We start from the raw sequence: 16,413 nt of genomic DNA on the forward strand, positions 1-16,413 counted from the left end.
CCGGCCCGCGCGGCCCCATGCCTCTGGCGCGGCCCTCGGGGGGGCGAAGGTGAAGACCGGCTCCTAGGATGAGTGAAGGGGCGGCCGCTGCCTCGCCACCTGGTGCCGCTTCGGCAGCCGCCGCCTCGGCCGAGGAGGGCACCGCGGCGGCTGCGGCGGCGGGCGGGGGCCCGGACGGCGGCGGAGAAGGGGCGGCTGAGCCCCCCCGGGAGTTACGCTGTAGCGACTGCATCGTGTGGAACCGGCAGCAGACGTGGTTGTGCGTGGTGCCTCTGTTCATCGGCTTCATCGGCCTTGGGCTCAGCCTCATGCTGCTTAAATGGATCGTGGTGGGCTCCGTCAAGGAGTACGTGCCCACGGACCTGGTGGACTCCAAGGGAATGGGCCAGGACCCCTTCTTCCTCTCCAAGCCCAGCTCCTTCCCCAAGGCTATGGAAACCACCACTACGACCACTTCTACCATGTCCCCCGCCACCCCCTCTGCCGGCGGCGCCGCCTCCTCCAGGACGCCTAACCGGATTACCACCCGCTTGACCACCATCACGCGGGCGCCCACTCGCTTCCCTGGGCACCGGGTGCCCATGTGGGCAAGCCCGCGCTCTACCACGGCACGGAACACTGCGGTCCCCCCGACGGTCCTGTCCACCACGGTCCCTTTCTTCAGTAGCAGCACGCCAGGCTCCAGACCCCCAATGCCAGGAGCCCCTAGTACGCAGGCGATGCCTTCCTGGCCCACTGCGGCGTATGCTACCTCCTCCTACCTCCACGATTCCACTCCCTCCTGGACCCTGTCACCCTTTCAGGATGCCGCGGCCGCCTCTTCTTCCTCACCCTCTTCCACCTCCTCCACTACCACCACCCCAGAAACTAGCACCAGCCCCAAATTTCGTAAGTAGACTCCTTGTCTCAACAGTGATTTACTGCCGAGTTTCTTTCTGCTTCCTGGCTCTCTTTTCTCCTGGTTGCCACTTCCCCAATTACCCGGTTTGGGGCAGAGTGTGAGGCTATGGTTAAAAATGGCCTCAAGGGGGCCAAAGGTGTGGGTCTCCGCTGTGTCTGTGTGTGGAGTCGAGGCATCCGGCAAGTGGAGGAGATCTCTAGAGCCAGGGCTCCCACTTCAGTGGGTCCCAAATAAGAATAGACTTCTGACTCCCTTAAAAGGGTTAAGCGAATGCAAAAGCTCCTCACTGCAGACTTGAGAGTGAGTCCAGGTTGTATTTTCCATAGTGGCCTGGGCAGGGATGAGACTATTCCCTTCCCGGTGCAGCCAATCCTTCCCGCCCTCCTGTAGGAAGCTTTTCTAAGCACAGCCAAAACTGGTTATGATAGCCCATAAAAGGAAGTTATGACCAGTGTGGGGGTGAAGAGCTGATGCAGGTATTTGGTAGTGGTGTCCATGGGATGTAGCTGTCGACTCTTCCAGTATCTCTGCCGGGCAGCTGGGCAGCGACTAGGAAGGGTTAATTAGAAGCCTTTGGGAGAGGTAGGGAAATGAGGCGCTCCCAGATGGACCCCTCCCCTCAGCCTGTCCCTGGCCATTTCCAGGTGTGGAAATTGTGTCCAAGGCCAGTGGAGTGAGTTACCAGTGAGGAAATGCAAAGGGGACTCTGCAGAGCTGCGGCCCCCAGGGTCCTGGAGAAGGAGGAGGATTTTTTTCCTTCCCCCTTTCAGTTGTGCCAAGCCTTTGCTTTTGTTCCCTTCCCAGATGGGTGAGGGGTGTAAACCTGATCTCTTTCTCCCACCCTGCAGATGATGAGCAGACTAGGACCCGGCTTAGTACAAGGGCCAAGCTCTTTGTAACATGTTCCCCTTTGGGTATCGCATTTCAGCCTGACACAGTCGGTGCCAGTAGCGGCCGGTGTAACCCCTAAACATGGTTGCTTTCTCTTTGGAGCCCTATGCTTTCTATTTTTATGAGCGTTGCGGGTAACTAATTGACCTCCACCCCACCCTCTCCGCTTAGTGAACAGAAATCCCAGGAATCTTCTGTTTGTGCCTGAGCATCTGGATCAGAAAACACTTGTGCAACCTGTGAAGGTTATTCAGGACAAGCCCCCAGTATGTAAGTTCAAGTTCCAAGACAAGCCACCTTGAAAGAAAAAGGAAAATAAAAAGAAAGAAAGAAAAGAAAAGAAACGGTCTGGATATGTTGCCCTTAGTATTCATGTTTTGAGCTGTAACATCTGGGAGAAAGAAAAAGTGTTCCTCCCTGCTCAGTGCTGGTAGGAATGTGATGGTTGCTTTCAGTTATTATTATTATTTAGTTTCCTGACCTCTGATTTTACCTAGGGTGTTATTTAACATTTGTGACTTTTTTTTTTAAATGTCGTGCACTTGTAAGTAAAGGCCAGGGGACAGAGACTTGTGTTTTTACACTGCTTCAGAAAATTGCATCCATCACCCGGATGGTCCGTGGGAAATAGGAAAGCAAAGAGAAGGAAGGTTTCTGCCACAACCTGGAAAATCAGTAGAGCCGGCCCCTTGCAGTTTCCCCCTGTTTTGCTTGAAGTGGTGATTTCTGAGAGCACATTTTCCAGAAGAGGGAGGGTGCTCCTGCTCCTTTCAGCAAATCTAGCTTGAGTGTTGTGGCCGGATAAAGGGTTGGTGCTGCTTCTGAGCACATTTATTGCACTGAAATAGGTTCCTTTCTATGTTGGAGACCTTAGAATTTTCATCTCTTCTGCAGCAGTTGATATAAATAATGGATTGTGGCCCTACTTCTCACCTCCGGGGCTGTGGGGAGCACAGTAGGGGCATTTCCCTGTCCTTTCTGTATTGATTTCGTACCTTTCTTTCTGAGATGGTCTTTAAAGAAGAAGAGTAATTATTTCTGCCCCTCCATGATCTTGTTCTACATTCAGTGGAAGGGAGTGGATGGCAGCCTGTTTAATAAGTCATGGCTATTGACAGGACTCTGTGCCTTAAGGAAAGAGGTGGGACCTCTGTACAGGGTCTCAGTACTTGCATAGACATGCCAGCCGTATTTGTTTCATTTGTACATAGGGTCCAGATCTTTCTCTGTCTGACATCTTTAAACGAGGGTTGAGTAAAGAGATGAAAATGCAAGTATGCAGATCTAGCAGTGAATGGCCTGATTTAGCTGCACTGAGGAGGGGGCAATTTAAGGAAAGGAATATGTAGTTTCCATAAAAATTTGAATTATATGGGTAGGCTATATAATCATTCAAAGGACAGTTTATTTTTTTTTTTTTCAGGTAAGATTTTTTGACTGATTAGCAAGATGGGAGATATTTCATTTGTGGGATTATCAACACTGCTATAGTAGGCTGAAACATGGCCCAAGTAGCTGTCATTCAAATTGTTAACTTGTTTGGGTTATGGCATTCAAGTTCCCAGATGATAAATGTATTTGTGCATATCACCCATCACTATATTTTAGTATGTCTGTTTCTTCCTTTGCTTCCCCACCCCCACTGTTCAGAATTCTCATTCTGGCTTCTTTTGTGGCACCTGAAGGCAGTTAAAGATGATGCTAACCCAAATATTCTTCAATGTCCATGCCTTGGCTTTCTGAGAACAACATTTCATAGCTTAGAGGGTGAATACATTTGTGCTCCGCTTTGGCAATGTGGTGGCTGCTGTCTGTAAAATCTTCAGAGCTCTTTGAGTAGAAGCTTGTTTCTTGAGAAAGATATCGACTGTTCACTGGCCAAGGGTTAACTGGAATTTTGCAAAGAAAAGGATATTTTATTATTCACATTATTTGCTATGTGAAGGGCTCATTTTTTGATGATGGATTGAGGCAAAAAAGTAAGACAACTTAAACAGTAAGCAAACAAAGAGAGTTTGGCAGTTGACTTCTAGCTTCCTGACTCCAACCCTTGAGTCATGGGGTGTACCAAACTTCCCTGCATCTCTGGAACGTCTTGCCTTTCCAGTGACCCAGAGCTATCCTTTTCTTTAGACTCATTTGAGAACAAATATCTTAAACATGCTGCTACTGTAAGATTAATTCAATATGATTCTCCTGAAGGAATTTTTGTCGCCATGGTATAGATTAATAAGTGTTTTAGAGTCCAAAGGGACCATGCACTACAGGTGGAGAACAGTGATTTTGTAAAATGTACAAACACTTCCCCTTTGATGCAAGTTGGAATTGTTTCTTCTGATTTCAAACTTGACTCTATTACTGCCCATGCAAACAGGGGTTGTTCGGGACTCTTGGAATTCTTTTACCTACCTGGAAGCGCTGCTAACAGGTGGGAAAAAAAGAAAGCCCAGGCCACTAATGAAGTTCAAACCAAGTTAATGGTTTGTTCTTCCAGTCATCTTTGAATGGATCTAAAATCACAAATATTGAATAGTACACTCAGAGAAGGAATTTGAAGATAAAATGTTCCTTTTAGTGTTTAAACATGGCATGGTGGTGATTTCAGTTTGCCATCTAATTTAGTAAAGTTCTACCAAATCACATCAATTGTGATTTTAAAGGAGCCATTGCTCGCATCAGTTGCTTATTGCAATCAGAGTGCTCAGTGGCTTCATGAGCAGCCTCGGTTATAACTGATTTAAAAAGTTAAGCCTGTGTCTTATATACACAAGTCAAGACCTTCAGAAGACTCTTAGCAGAAAAGGTAGTGACCTCATAAACGCACAGTGGCAAAAATGGGAGAACTCAGAGCTCAGGATCAATGAAGTAAAATTGAATTTATTTTTCATATGAGCTTGTGTTGCTTTCTGAATATGTTTTTGTTTTCTTTGTCATTACTGCAGGAGTATGGGGTTTTTCTGCGTCAACCTATTATACTGTGAATTTTGAGGCACACACTGGAATTTTGAGGGTCATTTTGTGATCCTAACCAGAAATAAAACATTAGCAATAACAATGTGGGGATAGGCATAGCTTTTCCAGACTGCTTTGTGGGCTCTTTTGAATTTAGTCTTACTTCATTGAGAACAGGTATCATCATCCCTTTTGCAACTTAGAGAACTGTAGTAGGGGTTGGAGGTTATCTTGCTAGTGGAGAATGTCTTGAAGGCTTGATTTATGAGGATAGCCACCTATATTTTTGTGCTGTTTCTCAAATAGATGTCTAAAAGTACATACTGTTTACTTGCAAACTTGTGAGGAAGGAAATAGACTAAAATCAAAATCACCAGCAAGCAAGCTGGCTTGCGGCAGGCACTTTCTGCTACTGAAGGACTCAGGCTCTCTAAGATGACTGTGAACCACATCAGAAGTCCTGGTACAGATTTGAAATCGGCGCTGTCTCCAGAGAGCCAATGTGTGTATGAGATGAAGTTGCCTTTCCCTCTGGATTTTCCAAGCCTCCTTCTGGTTACACCACAATGGAACAAAGATGGCTTTCAACTCATTCTATCATAGAAACTCTTTCCTCAAATCCTCACATTGAGAGCCAAAACATGTCTTAATAGTCTATTAGAGATGCTGACATGAAAGACGAAAATTAGCCCTGAAACAGAGAAAAGCAGAGGGTGAGACATAAGTCTCAGTCTTTTAAATGCATCTGGGATCACTTCTGGAGAGAACTGAAATTCACATCGATCTCACTGTATCTTTAGAGGTCCGTGCTCGGAAAGAACAGTATGGTGTTGCCTTGAAAAAATGGTATTGGCAAAGTCTGAGCCCCTAGACACTCTATTCATCTTTACCTGAGAGCATTCCTTGTAGGCCTTTGCACCCAAGGAAAAGCAAAGGGGAAAGGACCAAATCGGCTGTGGGCTCATCTAAGGCTGATAGCAGGCCTGCATAGGTTTCCCTGCTCACCTGTCAGGGAAAAGGGTTTATCCTTCCAGAGTATTCACTCCTTCCATAGCCCTCTCCATTACTGTACTGAAGAATGACTATGGCAGAATCTTTCTTACAGGCTCTTAACTGTATGTTTGCTGCTCATACCTTTATTTCTTTATTTTGGTATAAATACTACTCTCAATACAGGAAATTGTCTTAAATATATACATTTAACTCCATGTAATTTCAAGTTTTTTTTTTTTTAGGTGTGTGTGTGTGTGTGTGTGTGTGTGTGTGTGTGTGTGTGTGTGTACTGGTATTTTCTTCTTTATTTTTATTTGACATTTCATAGATTTGTATAATAGTTTAAACAAATTTTCCTTCAGTAAAAGGCATATTGGACTTCCCTAGTTTATTTAGGAAGTTAAAACTTATCTTTCCCCTTATATAACTGAACTACTAACTGCTATGATACTGTAGAAATTTATCTAAAATACTGATGGGCTATTACTGACAATTTACTTTTCTACATGATATTGGCTTATAAAACATTAGTTTTGATTGCATTTATTTGATTCAACACTGCAATTGTACAATTGAATATGTTATATACTTTCATGTATTTTCATAGCTTATGTGATACATTTTATCTTTTATATTCATTTATTAAACATTTGCTCTGAAGCCCTAAGTGTTCTTTGTTGTTTTTTTTTTAATTTTAGAAAGTTTATAGAAATCATTGCTTAAAAAGGAGATACCAGGTGTCATGACACATGCCTTTATTTCCAACACTCAGTAGGCAGAGATCTGTGCATTTGGATCTGTGTAGGTTGGAGGCCACTTTGGTCCACATAGAAAGCTCCATACCAGCCAGGACTACAGAATAACACCCTGTCTCAAAAAAGAAATAAAAGGAATAAAAGAAAGGAAGGAAGGATGCAATTAAACAATATAGATTCATTCTTCCCATATCTTGATTTGGAGCCATAGTTTATTCTTGACTATGTATCCACTTATTTAAGAATAGCATGTGTTTCCAAGATATCTCTTACTAATTACTGGTTTCTTTTTAAGGCATTAGGGAAGAAGCTGGATGGGGCGATACATAATTATGCTTCTATCTCTTGAGGTCAAGACAGGAGCTTGAGTTAAAAGCCAGCCTGAACTTTACTGTAAGATCTAGTCTTAAAAAATAAATATAAAACAAGACACAACAAGGCACATTAGTGAAGGAATTTACAGGCAAATGATTTTCACAGACACTGTAATATGTTCCCTGGGAATCATTTAAAGCTTCATTCCTTGCCCATCTAATTTCAGGTAATTTCTTTCCTTAAAAGAAATAACCTCACCTTTTGGAGTTTCCTCAAAACATTCAACTACGATTTAATCGAAACTACAATTACCTTGCATTTCTACAATTATGTATCATTGGCTTCCATACATAATATTTAGCTAAATTGCATAATTGTCATAACACTGGCACAGGGACGTTTGTTACCCCAACCATGTTAGTAAAACAATAATTCACCCGGCAGCAGCGGAGTTGTGTGGAGCGCCACGAGGCTGACCTTTCCACTGCCTCTGGGTGTACGTGCCTCTCAGAAGGGCGGAAGGTGGTCAAAGGTAGCTAGGTAAAGAGAGTAATACGGGGAAATTGACTTTTGTAGAAGGTGACAATCACTGAAACCACGCAGAGATGCATATCATCAACAACGATGACGACAATGACAGCCACAAACTCCCTATCTTTGTTTCTTATACTGAGGGACTGCACAACTGAGAACATTGATTCGTATTTCCATAACTTAAAGTTTCCCCCATGACATCCTGAGAGTGATAGTCACAGCCTCACTCTGCACCACTCCTGTAAGACACTCTGCTGCTTCTCTTTGAGGGTAGACTTGGGATTGTCATGCAGGAGAAAACTAGTTGCTATGCTGAGTTGAAATGCTGGAGCTTGTTTGCTGTCCTTCATCTCTTCACTCTCTGTTGTCATACCACAGCTTGCCCAGGAATCTTCCTCACTCAATTGTTCAGAAACAAGAGTCTGCCATTTCCCTCCCTCCCTCCCTCCCTCCCTCCCCCTCTTTCTCTCTCTCTGTCTGTTTACATATTCATTTTACATACCAACCACAGTTCCCCCTCCTTCCCCTCCTCCTGCTCCACCACCTTTTTTCTCCCTAGTCCACCCCTCATCCACTCCTCAGAAAGGGTATGGCCTCCCATGGGGAGCCAGAAAAACCTGGCAGAATAAGTTGAGGCAACACCAAGTCCCTCCCTGCTACATCAAGGCTGAGCAAGGCATTCCACCGTAGAGAATGGGCTCCAAAAAGCCAGCTGATGCACCAGGGATGGATCCTGGTCCCACACCAAGAGGCCCCTCAAACAGACCAAGCTACACAACTGTGGCCCACATCCAGGGGGCACCTAGTTTGGTCCCATGCAGGCTCCTCGGCTGTTGGTCTAGAGTTGGTGAGCTCCCCTGAGCCTGGGTGGGAGACAGACATTTCTAATCCATTGTTTGTTAGATTCAGTTCTTAATCATTTGGACATAAGTTTAACACAGAGACGAACTGAATTTTGGGAGAAAATGTAGACACACTGCAAGTCTGAAGCACACAATGATCTGTTGCTCAAAAGACACAGTGCTCCAGGGACCCATTTTGTGCCATTCTTGCAGAGCCTTATTGTCACCAGGTCCTTAAAGTTTGGGCAGAATTTAAGTGAAAATAGGGAATATTTGCATCATATTCTGTTCCCATCTTAGCAGTTGCAATAAACGAAGTTCTGGAGGGCAAACAGGTTTATTTCTCCACGGAAGACCTTTTTTAGATATGTGTCTGTACTGGAGAACCTTAATATTATTTTTTGAAAATCTCTGTTATGAAGTCTGTCTGTTGGAAACTTCTTCCTCACTTACTGTTGTTATAAGTGTTAATACTTTGAGGAAGGCTAGTTACTGTTCATAATCACAGGTTGCTTTTCCTGAGCATGAAAAGGGCCAGCCAGAGACAGTTCTGCAAAACCAAATTGTGAATTAAGTTTAACTACAGCATTTTAACAGTGTCTATGAGTAAGATTTGTTCTCATGGCAATTTCTGGCAGTTACACACACATCCTAGATGCAACAAAGACCAAAAGAACAGTTTGTTTGTTTTTTTTTGTGTATTTTAAAAGACTCCATACAATTACTTTTGCATTAATATGTCATAGGATTGTGATAGTAGCAATGTCTTACTATAATCCTTTAATAAAAATTGTTAAGCGTACTAGTCTGTCTCACTTTCCCAAGACTACACAAAGCCTAAAATATGATCACCCATGTCAATTACCATAGGTTAATAGTTCTCTCCAAGAGAAAACCTGACATCATTTTGAGGTCAGGTTTACTTTAGTTCCATATGACGTTTTACTTTGAGCTTTGGGAGGATTGTTTATTCACAGGAGCCAAGTCTTGGAAGAAATTTGAGACTTAGGTAACAATGGAAATGAGGATGGCCATGTGGAGTCTTCCTGTGAGCCAAGACAGTTTGTGTTACCTTGGCATTCTTTATCTGGCTTTTTACTTTTTTTTTTTTTTAAAGATAAGCTCAAATATGCTTAGTATATTTATGTGGGTAAAGAACTGGCCTGAAAGTGGTCCTATGATATGATTGGAACATGTTTAAGTTGAAAAGTCTTGGGAGTGATCGGCAATATAGAAGGAGTACTTGATAGACAAATAATGGAGTACCAGGAAATACCAGAGTCCCAAAATATGAAGTGACTACCATCAACCATCCAGAAGATCTACGTGGAATATTAATGAGACATGGTATTTATCAAAAGACATCACAAAACAGACCCACGCATTACTTCATTATTTCTTATTTGTGTATCCAGTCTTTTTTATTTATACATGAAAAGAATATTTCATTGGATAAATTGAGAGAGAATTGAGACTATTAATGCAAAACTTATGAAAAATTACAGAATGTTTGGAGGTATAGCTTAGTGGTAGACTATTCATAGAATACTTGACTCTATAAATGCCCCCTAGGAAATGCCCCCTACTTCTAACACACACACATACACATATAGAAAAATGGAAACTGATTAATTAGTAAGTTTGTGTTATAATCTTTGAATAACTGTTCTGAAAACCAGAGGCATAACATTAGGAAACTTTACTATCAAAACCCAAGGTGCCATGAGTCAAACAAAGAATGACAGTTCTGTCAGAAAGAAGTAGGGTGGGCAGGCGGATCTCTGTGAGTTTGAGGCCAGCCTGGTCTACAAGAGCTAGTTCCAGGACAGGAACCAAAAACCTATGGAGAAACCCTGTCTCGAAAACAAAAAAAAAGAAAAAGAAAAAGAAAAAAGAAAGAAAGAAGTAGAGTGGGATGCTTTGTGACATGCATGGGACGTCTGTATTCTTAGGAACAGAAACACAGGAGGAGTCAATTCAGGCAAGGGTACAAAGACATTGTGGGGGCAAGGAATGGGAGAGAGGAAGGAGGGTAAACTGGCTGGGATGTGAAATGAGCGAATAAATTTAATAAAAAAAAGAAACAAGGCAGGGAAATTCCTTGCACACATTTATTGCTGAAGAAAAGCTGATGGTGGCATGGTGGTAAGCTCTATAGTTAAAAAACACGGTGATGTGAATAATTATTTATAATAAATGCTGATTTTTAATTGAATCATGCTTAACTGAATTTTTGGTATGATGCTCTGTCTTCATATTTAATTACTGATGAATGAATAGTCAGAATCAATATGAAAATTCTCCCTTTCAGAAGTGAGTGTTTACCAGTATTATTATATTAGCTTCCAGCAATGTTTATGTTCAATTGTTCTTATAACTGTGGATAAGTAATATATTAAATATTTTACAAACCAATGAATTAATTGTGGTTTATATTAGAACTAAGCAGATTATATTTTGAAAAATGACCATGGAAGAAATTGAACAAGTTAAAAGAAGAATATATTTATATTTGGACAAGAAATTAGAACCGGTATTGCCTCACACTCAAGTGAATCTAAAAAAAAGAATCACAATATATATAGTGTGTATAATTTTTCAAAAGGCAGACTTTTCATGTATATATTTGGTCAAAGAGAAGCTTTAAGTTCTATCAAATATTTGGCATTTTATGCTTCATTTTAAGTTATATGTTTTTAGATTAAGTAAAGAAATTAGAAAATAAATTTTTATTTACATAAGGTGTTGTTAGAGGCCATTAGATTTGGTTTTAATGACTTTAGTCTTTTAAGATCTTAAGGATCTTAGGAAATGGAAAAAGTTTATTATTATTATTATTATTATTACCAGCAACTACTTATAGTAGAAAATTAAATAAGATGTCAAATTTCATTAAGCTTTATAGATTTAAAGATATGTTTAATATTTAGTAACCAAATTAAAAAAAATTTCAGCATTAGTGGATATTTCTAGATTATTTTTTGAGAATATAGTTATTCTGCTGTACTATTCTATGTCTTCTACATTTTAGTTAATGGACCTGAGTTATCTCTGCAATCACAAGTGGTTAAGCTGTTGAAGTAAAGAATAATCCTCACACATTAGTTTGATTTGGGGGGGGGGTTATTGGTGCTGCTTCTCTGTAGACATTTCATTTTTGTCATTTGCCTCTGTGTATTAACTCATGGTGTCAGCATGAAGGGGTTGATGAGTTGAGGCCCTGCTAGAAACTGTATTTTCCTTTGCTACCACCTTCTGGGAAGCTCTGTGGTTTAACCTAGCGTTGGTCTTTTATGGGCAGGGACAGGTATGGACGTTTAGTGAGTCGTTAATGACTTTTGCAGTCTGCAGATGTTTGGCAGTCTTCAGTATTGTTTTTATGGATGGAGGTAGCCAGTAGAAGCTAAGTCACGTTTGTTATTTGCATGTTTGTTAAAGGTGAGAGGAAAATGACCAGAAGAAATGTTCCTGTTGGATCTTAGAAGGCTCACATCCAACAAATGAGCGAATTTGTGGAAAGACCAATCCAGATGTTTGCTAAGGACCGTGAACAACTTTCAGATTTGACAGACTAGGAAGCTGAACTACAGATAGGCACGCTGCATGGATCAGGAGCCAGAATAAAGTAGCCATTTGTAGGGAGCAAAAGATAAGCTGTGTTCAAAGTTCCACAAAGAGCTCCCAGTCATAATGCGGAAGAGGAAGAACTGGAATGGCCATGTGGTTCTATTTATATGATGTTTGACTAGGAAAATCCAAGCTATTGATGGTCCTTAGGGAGTAAGGAGCTTAGCCCCATTGCTCACATTTTGCATATTATTTTGGCTGTTGTTTACAGGAGACATTGAATTAGATAAAATAAATTCGTATGCATTCCTTTGGCCCATCTAGTTTTTATATACATCAACCCAAATTTTAAATATTTTTTAGCCCCTTTCTGTGACTTTTGCCAATGCAAATTCACATCGTGGACTGCTCTTAAGAGTTTTCCCATTTGTAGACCCTAGACCATAACTGCAGTTCTTTACAGTCTACAAGATGCAGACAGTCTTTCTGGCTTTTATTTCAGAGATCTGAGCTGAGAGGATATTCCATGCAGTCAGTCACACCCCTTTCTGATTTAAGCTTTACTGAATGGATATCTAAGTCAAACTTAGCTTCCTTTATATCAGGAGTGCTTCTTAAACAGTATAAGTCATGTATTCCTCATATATATTTGTGTGCTTTTATAGTGTCTTTATACCAGCTCTGCAATTAAAGGTGCGTAATTCGCAAGTGTTCTAATTTGTATCCCATGGCTGTGATGAAATACTTGAACCAACTGCGGTAAGAAAGGGTTTATTTGGCTTACACTTCCGGCTCATGAAACATCATTGAGGGAAATCAGAGCAGGAATTAAACCAGGAACTTGAAGCAGAACTCATGGAGGAATGTGTTTACTCTCTTGGTCTCTGGCTTTTACTCAGCTAGCTTTTTCAGACAGCCAAGGCCAGCTGTTTGGTGATGGTGCACCCCAGTCCACAATGTGCTGGACCCTTCCACATCAATTATCAACCAAGAAACTCTCTTTTAGACATGATCTTAGACCAGTCCGAGCAAGGCAGTTCTTCCGAGGTGATTTTAAGTTGTGCTGACAGTAGAAACTGACATGGATAAGAAAGCCAATTCAGTATTTAAATCTGTGGTTTTGTTGAGAAAGGGAATGTATGTATGAGAGATTGCATAATCTCTGAAGTATATTTCCAACATGAAAGTATGTCAGACAATTTCAGAAACGAGCCGTTGGTGCTAAGGAGAATTTCTTTTGGACAGAGAAATACAGAAGTGAGGGCAAGGGGAGAAACTGGTAATAAACCAAGATGGAGCTCTGCAGTACCTGCACTGGAGAAACTGGTAGGGGTGATGGATGTAGCTTTCCTCGGTAGGTTCTTTATGGAGAACAAAGTGGTTGGCATTACTAACTTTAGTTGTCGGTATGTAAATACACACATGCAGTTCTTGCATCTATGATATGAGTCCTCCAGAAAGCCCTGAGCCAGCCTCATATTGCACAGACGCCATCATCTTCCATCTCTCGGTTCTACCCACATGATGAATGCAGCCTGGGAACCTAAACCAGCATTCCTTTTGAATGCTATGCCACATCAGCATTTTATCCCCAGAGGTGCTGAGTAGGCTCCGGGAAGAGGGTCCCAGATGCAATCAGAAAGGGTGTGTGTGTGTGTGTGTGTGTGTGTGTGTGTGTGTGTGTGTGTGTGTGTGTGTGTGTGTGTGTGTGTGTGTGTGTGTGTGTTTGTGTGTTTGAGCACGCATGTGCACATGCACGCAACAATCAATTCACACAGGAGGCTTCGCCTCTGTGAAGTTGGAACACAGTCACAGGTTAATTCAGGTGAAGACAGGCAATCAGGGGCTTCCTCTTCTTATTCTCCTTATATCTCCTCTTTCAAATTTTTGGATATTGGAAAGCTGTTATTTTGGGTTAAATCTAGGGCTGTGTTGATGTGACTATGGATAAACTAAGCATCCTTGAAACACAGCAATTCTCCTGCTTCGTGCAGCACTTTGAAGCAGAAGCCGAGTGAAGTCAATACTTAAATATATCCTGCACAGATCAGAGCGTATGTCTTTGAGTAATTTTCAGTAAGTTAGCCTTGGGGTATCTTTAGAATGCCCTGCCCATGGAGACCTGGCATCTGCTGGACATTTTAGAGGCACTGTCACTTCCTTGCCTTGCTTCTGGTTGTGGCCTCTTGAGTTCCTCTCCATGATAAGAACACGCTCTAGGGAAAGGAGAGACTCCTTGTCACTTCTCCAGAGTTTTGAGTGTAAATGCTAAATCAGCAGTAATAGCAAAGATATCACTTCTATATTTCCCATAGATCAGATAATTTCCACTGACATCAACGCTTTTAATATGCCAGTTGACGTATACAGGTGTTATTTGCTTGGATATTTTCAGTTGTTTTTATTGACACAGGCAAATGGAAGTCTTAGTTGTTTGTGCATGCCTTTTTTTTCTTTTTTGCATTTAACCAGAGGATAATTGTTTTGGAAAGGAAGGCAAGGAAGGAGATCTGGGTTTTAGAAGAATCCTTACTGAGTCTGTGTTTCTCCTTCATCCTTCTGTGCTACCACACTGAGGCTCATCTTTCACTGTGAGCCACTCTGAGCAATCTATGAGAAATAATGAAATGCTATTACTTGCCTTGGTCTACAAATGGCTGAGTGTTGTAAAAGTCTGAGCAGAGCCACTATGTCTAAATGACTAGATAACACATAGGTGTTAACCTTGAAGAGAAGAGGTTAATGACCATCAGGCATCAGACACTGCCTTGCCTAGTCTTTCTAGAAGGAAAGCATGAAGTCTTTCCCCAGTTTTATTGGCTGGAAACAATGGTGGTTTGATCAGGTGGATATGTACCACTGACTGAATGGTCTTTCTCAGGTAGTGGATGCTAGCATGCCACAATATATACATGTTGTTTGGGCTTTGTTTCTGAAATGGTGGCTTAAAGAACACACAGAATCATTTTTTTTTTAAAAATCAGACTTCAGTTCTATAATACATCACTTTTTTTTTAATCAAAATTAACTTTTATCATGGTATTTGTGTGGTATCTCATCCTCATTTTCAAGAATGGAACCAATCCAAATGTGTGCAACTGCAACATGCCCCTCTCGCCTCCCTGGTCCTCTGCAGTGTACAATGGCAGAATGTTGTTCACAACAAATGCCGGCTCTCTTCATCTTGCCTGCCATAAAATACCTGTGTATCTAAGTGCTAGGGTATGAATACTTTAATTGCTCACTACAGACTGTCTTTATGCACTGCACTCCCATTGTGAAAATTGAATTAAATTGCTGGTCCATGAGGTCTTTATGCGGAAAGTAGTGTCTCTACACATTCAAACCATGGAAAAGGTGATCTCTGGCTACTGAGACTTCTAAACTCAAAAACTCTGCTGAATTTTAGCACTGAATTTTCTCACATTTCTCCAGAATTATCCCTCTGCCAAATACAATATCCTGTTCCCCCAGCAGAAGAGCTTCTGCTCCCCACATATCAGCTGTAACGTATGAAGTGAATTGCTTTAAAATAGATCGCATTTCAGAGGAGTGCTCTAGTTGTCCTTTCAATTTCTTTTCACTTCAGTGCTGAGAAGTCCACTTTAATCTTCAATTATTAGTGACATGCAATCAAGAACCTCTTGACCTTCACCAAAGAGAGGGGTTTTCATGCTAGGAACGTTGGGTGGTTGGTTCCAGATCAACAAAGATTGCTAGTATTTATTAGAGGAGAGGGATTCAGAAAGAAAGGTGATTCGTTCAAAGCATTGCATGGCTCTTCTTCCGATCATGTGCTTTCTACAAGAGTTGAGAAGGGCGGCTGAGGAGCTGTGTGCTCTTAACAGTGTGGCCACTCTTGGGTATCTGAGAATGAACTCAGAGGTCAAAATACTGATGTTGGTCTATGTCTCCATCTCCACTGGGCTGCTACCACCTTCTCTGAAACCATGAGCTGCTCATTCTGGTCTATGGCTTCATCTTCACTGGGTTCCACTGGGTCCTCTATGGCTGCATCTCCACTGGGCTGCTACCACTTTCTTGAAACCATGAGTCACTCATTCTGGTGAACTAGAGGGAGTCACTTCATCAGATCTAGACTTTCCTCAGAGATTGATGGGAAGGTAGAGGATCGTCTCATCGAGCATATCCATTCTTCACAGAGAGCTTCTTAGTTATCACATCTGCATTCTTCTTCTCTCCAGAGAGGTATAAGAGCACCTTGGAAAAAGATAAAGCAGTAAAGGTCCAATGGGAACGCTGAAATAGGCTGGGGAAAGTAATCTCAGAGCTTCTACTTGGTTGGTTGTCTGAGACTCAGTAATCGGATTGGTTCCAAGTTCTGGAAATGAAATTGTTGGACAGCATACTCTCTGGGTCTCTGTGGCAGACATTCTGAAAGCTGAGCTTCTATGTCTGTTACTAAGGTTTGCATGGTACCAACGATTTCTGCTTCTACCTGTTTTCTTTCCCAAGCCTTCCTTCCCTCCTGTTTTCTCTCTGCTGAGCATTTTTGTTTCTTTTGTATTGCTGATGAGATAGGTGGAAGAAATCATACTACTGTTCCTGTTTTGATAAATTTACTTGTTTCCAACCCTAAAAATATCTCCCCTTACACATTACTGGTTTTCATGCTTGAATACACAAAGTAAGTGTGTGTGTG

At 41.7% G+C, this 16,413-nt stretch overlaps 1 protein-coding gene across 8 annotated transcripts in view; it reads left to right on the plus strand.

The window, feature by feature from the left end:
- The first annotated feature begins 12 nt into the window (after positions 1–12).
- The window catches only part of Nrg3 (neuregulin 3), a 985,750-nt gene continuing 969,349 nt past the window's right edge, over positions 13–16,413 (plus strand). For all 8 annotated transcript variants that reach the window (XM_026780001.1, XM_026780006.1, XM_026780003.1 and 5 more), the window contains exon 1: positions 13–888. In XM_026780001.1, coding sequence (XP_026635802.1) covers positions 69–888 — 820 coding nt within the window. In that variant the 5' untranslated portion in view covers positions 13–68. The remainder of the gene's footprint in view (positions 889–16,413) is intronic.

Source organism: Microtus ochrogaster, chromosome 6 (assembly GCF_000317375.1).
Source record: "Microtus ochrogaster isolate Prairie Vole_2 chromosome 6, MicOch1.0, whole genome shotgun sequence".
NCBI classification, from domain to species: domain Eukaryota; kingdom Metazoa; phylum Chordata; class Mammalia; order Rodentia; family Cricetidae; genus Microtus; species Microtus ochrogaster.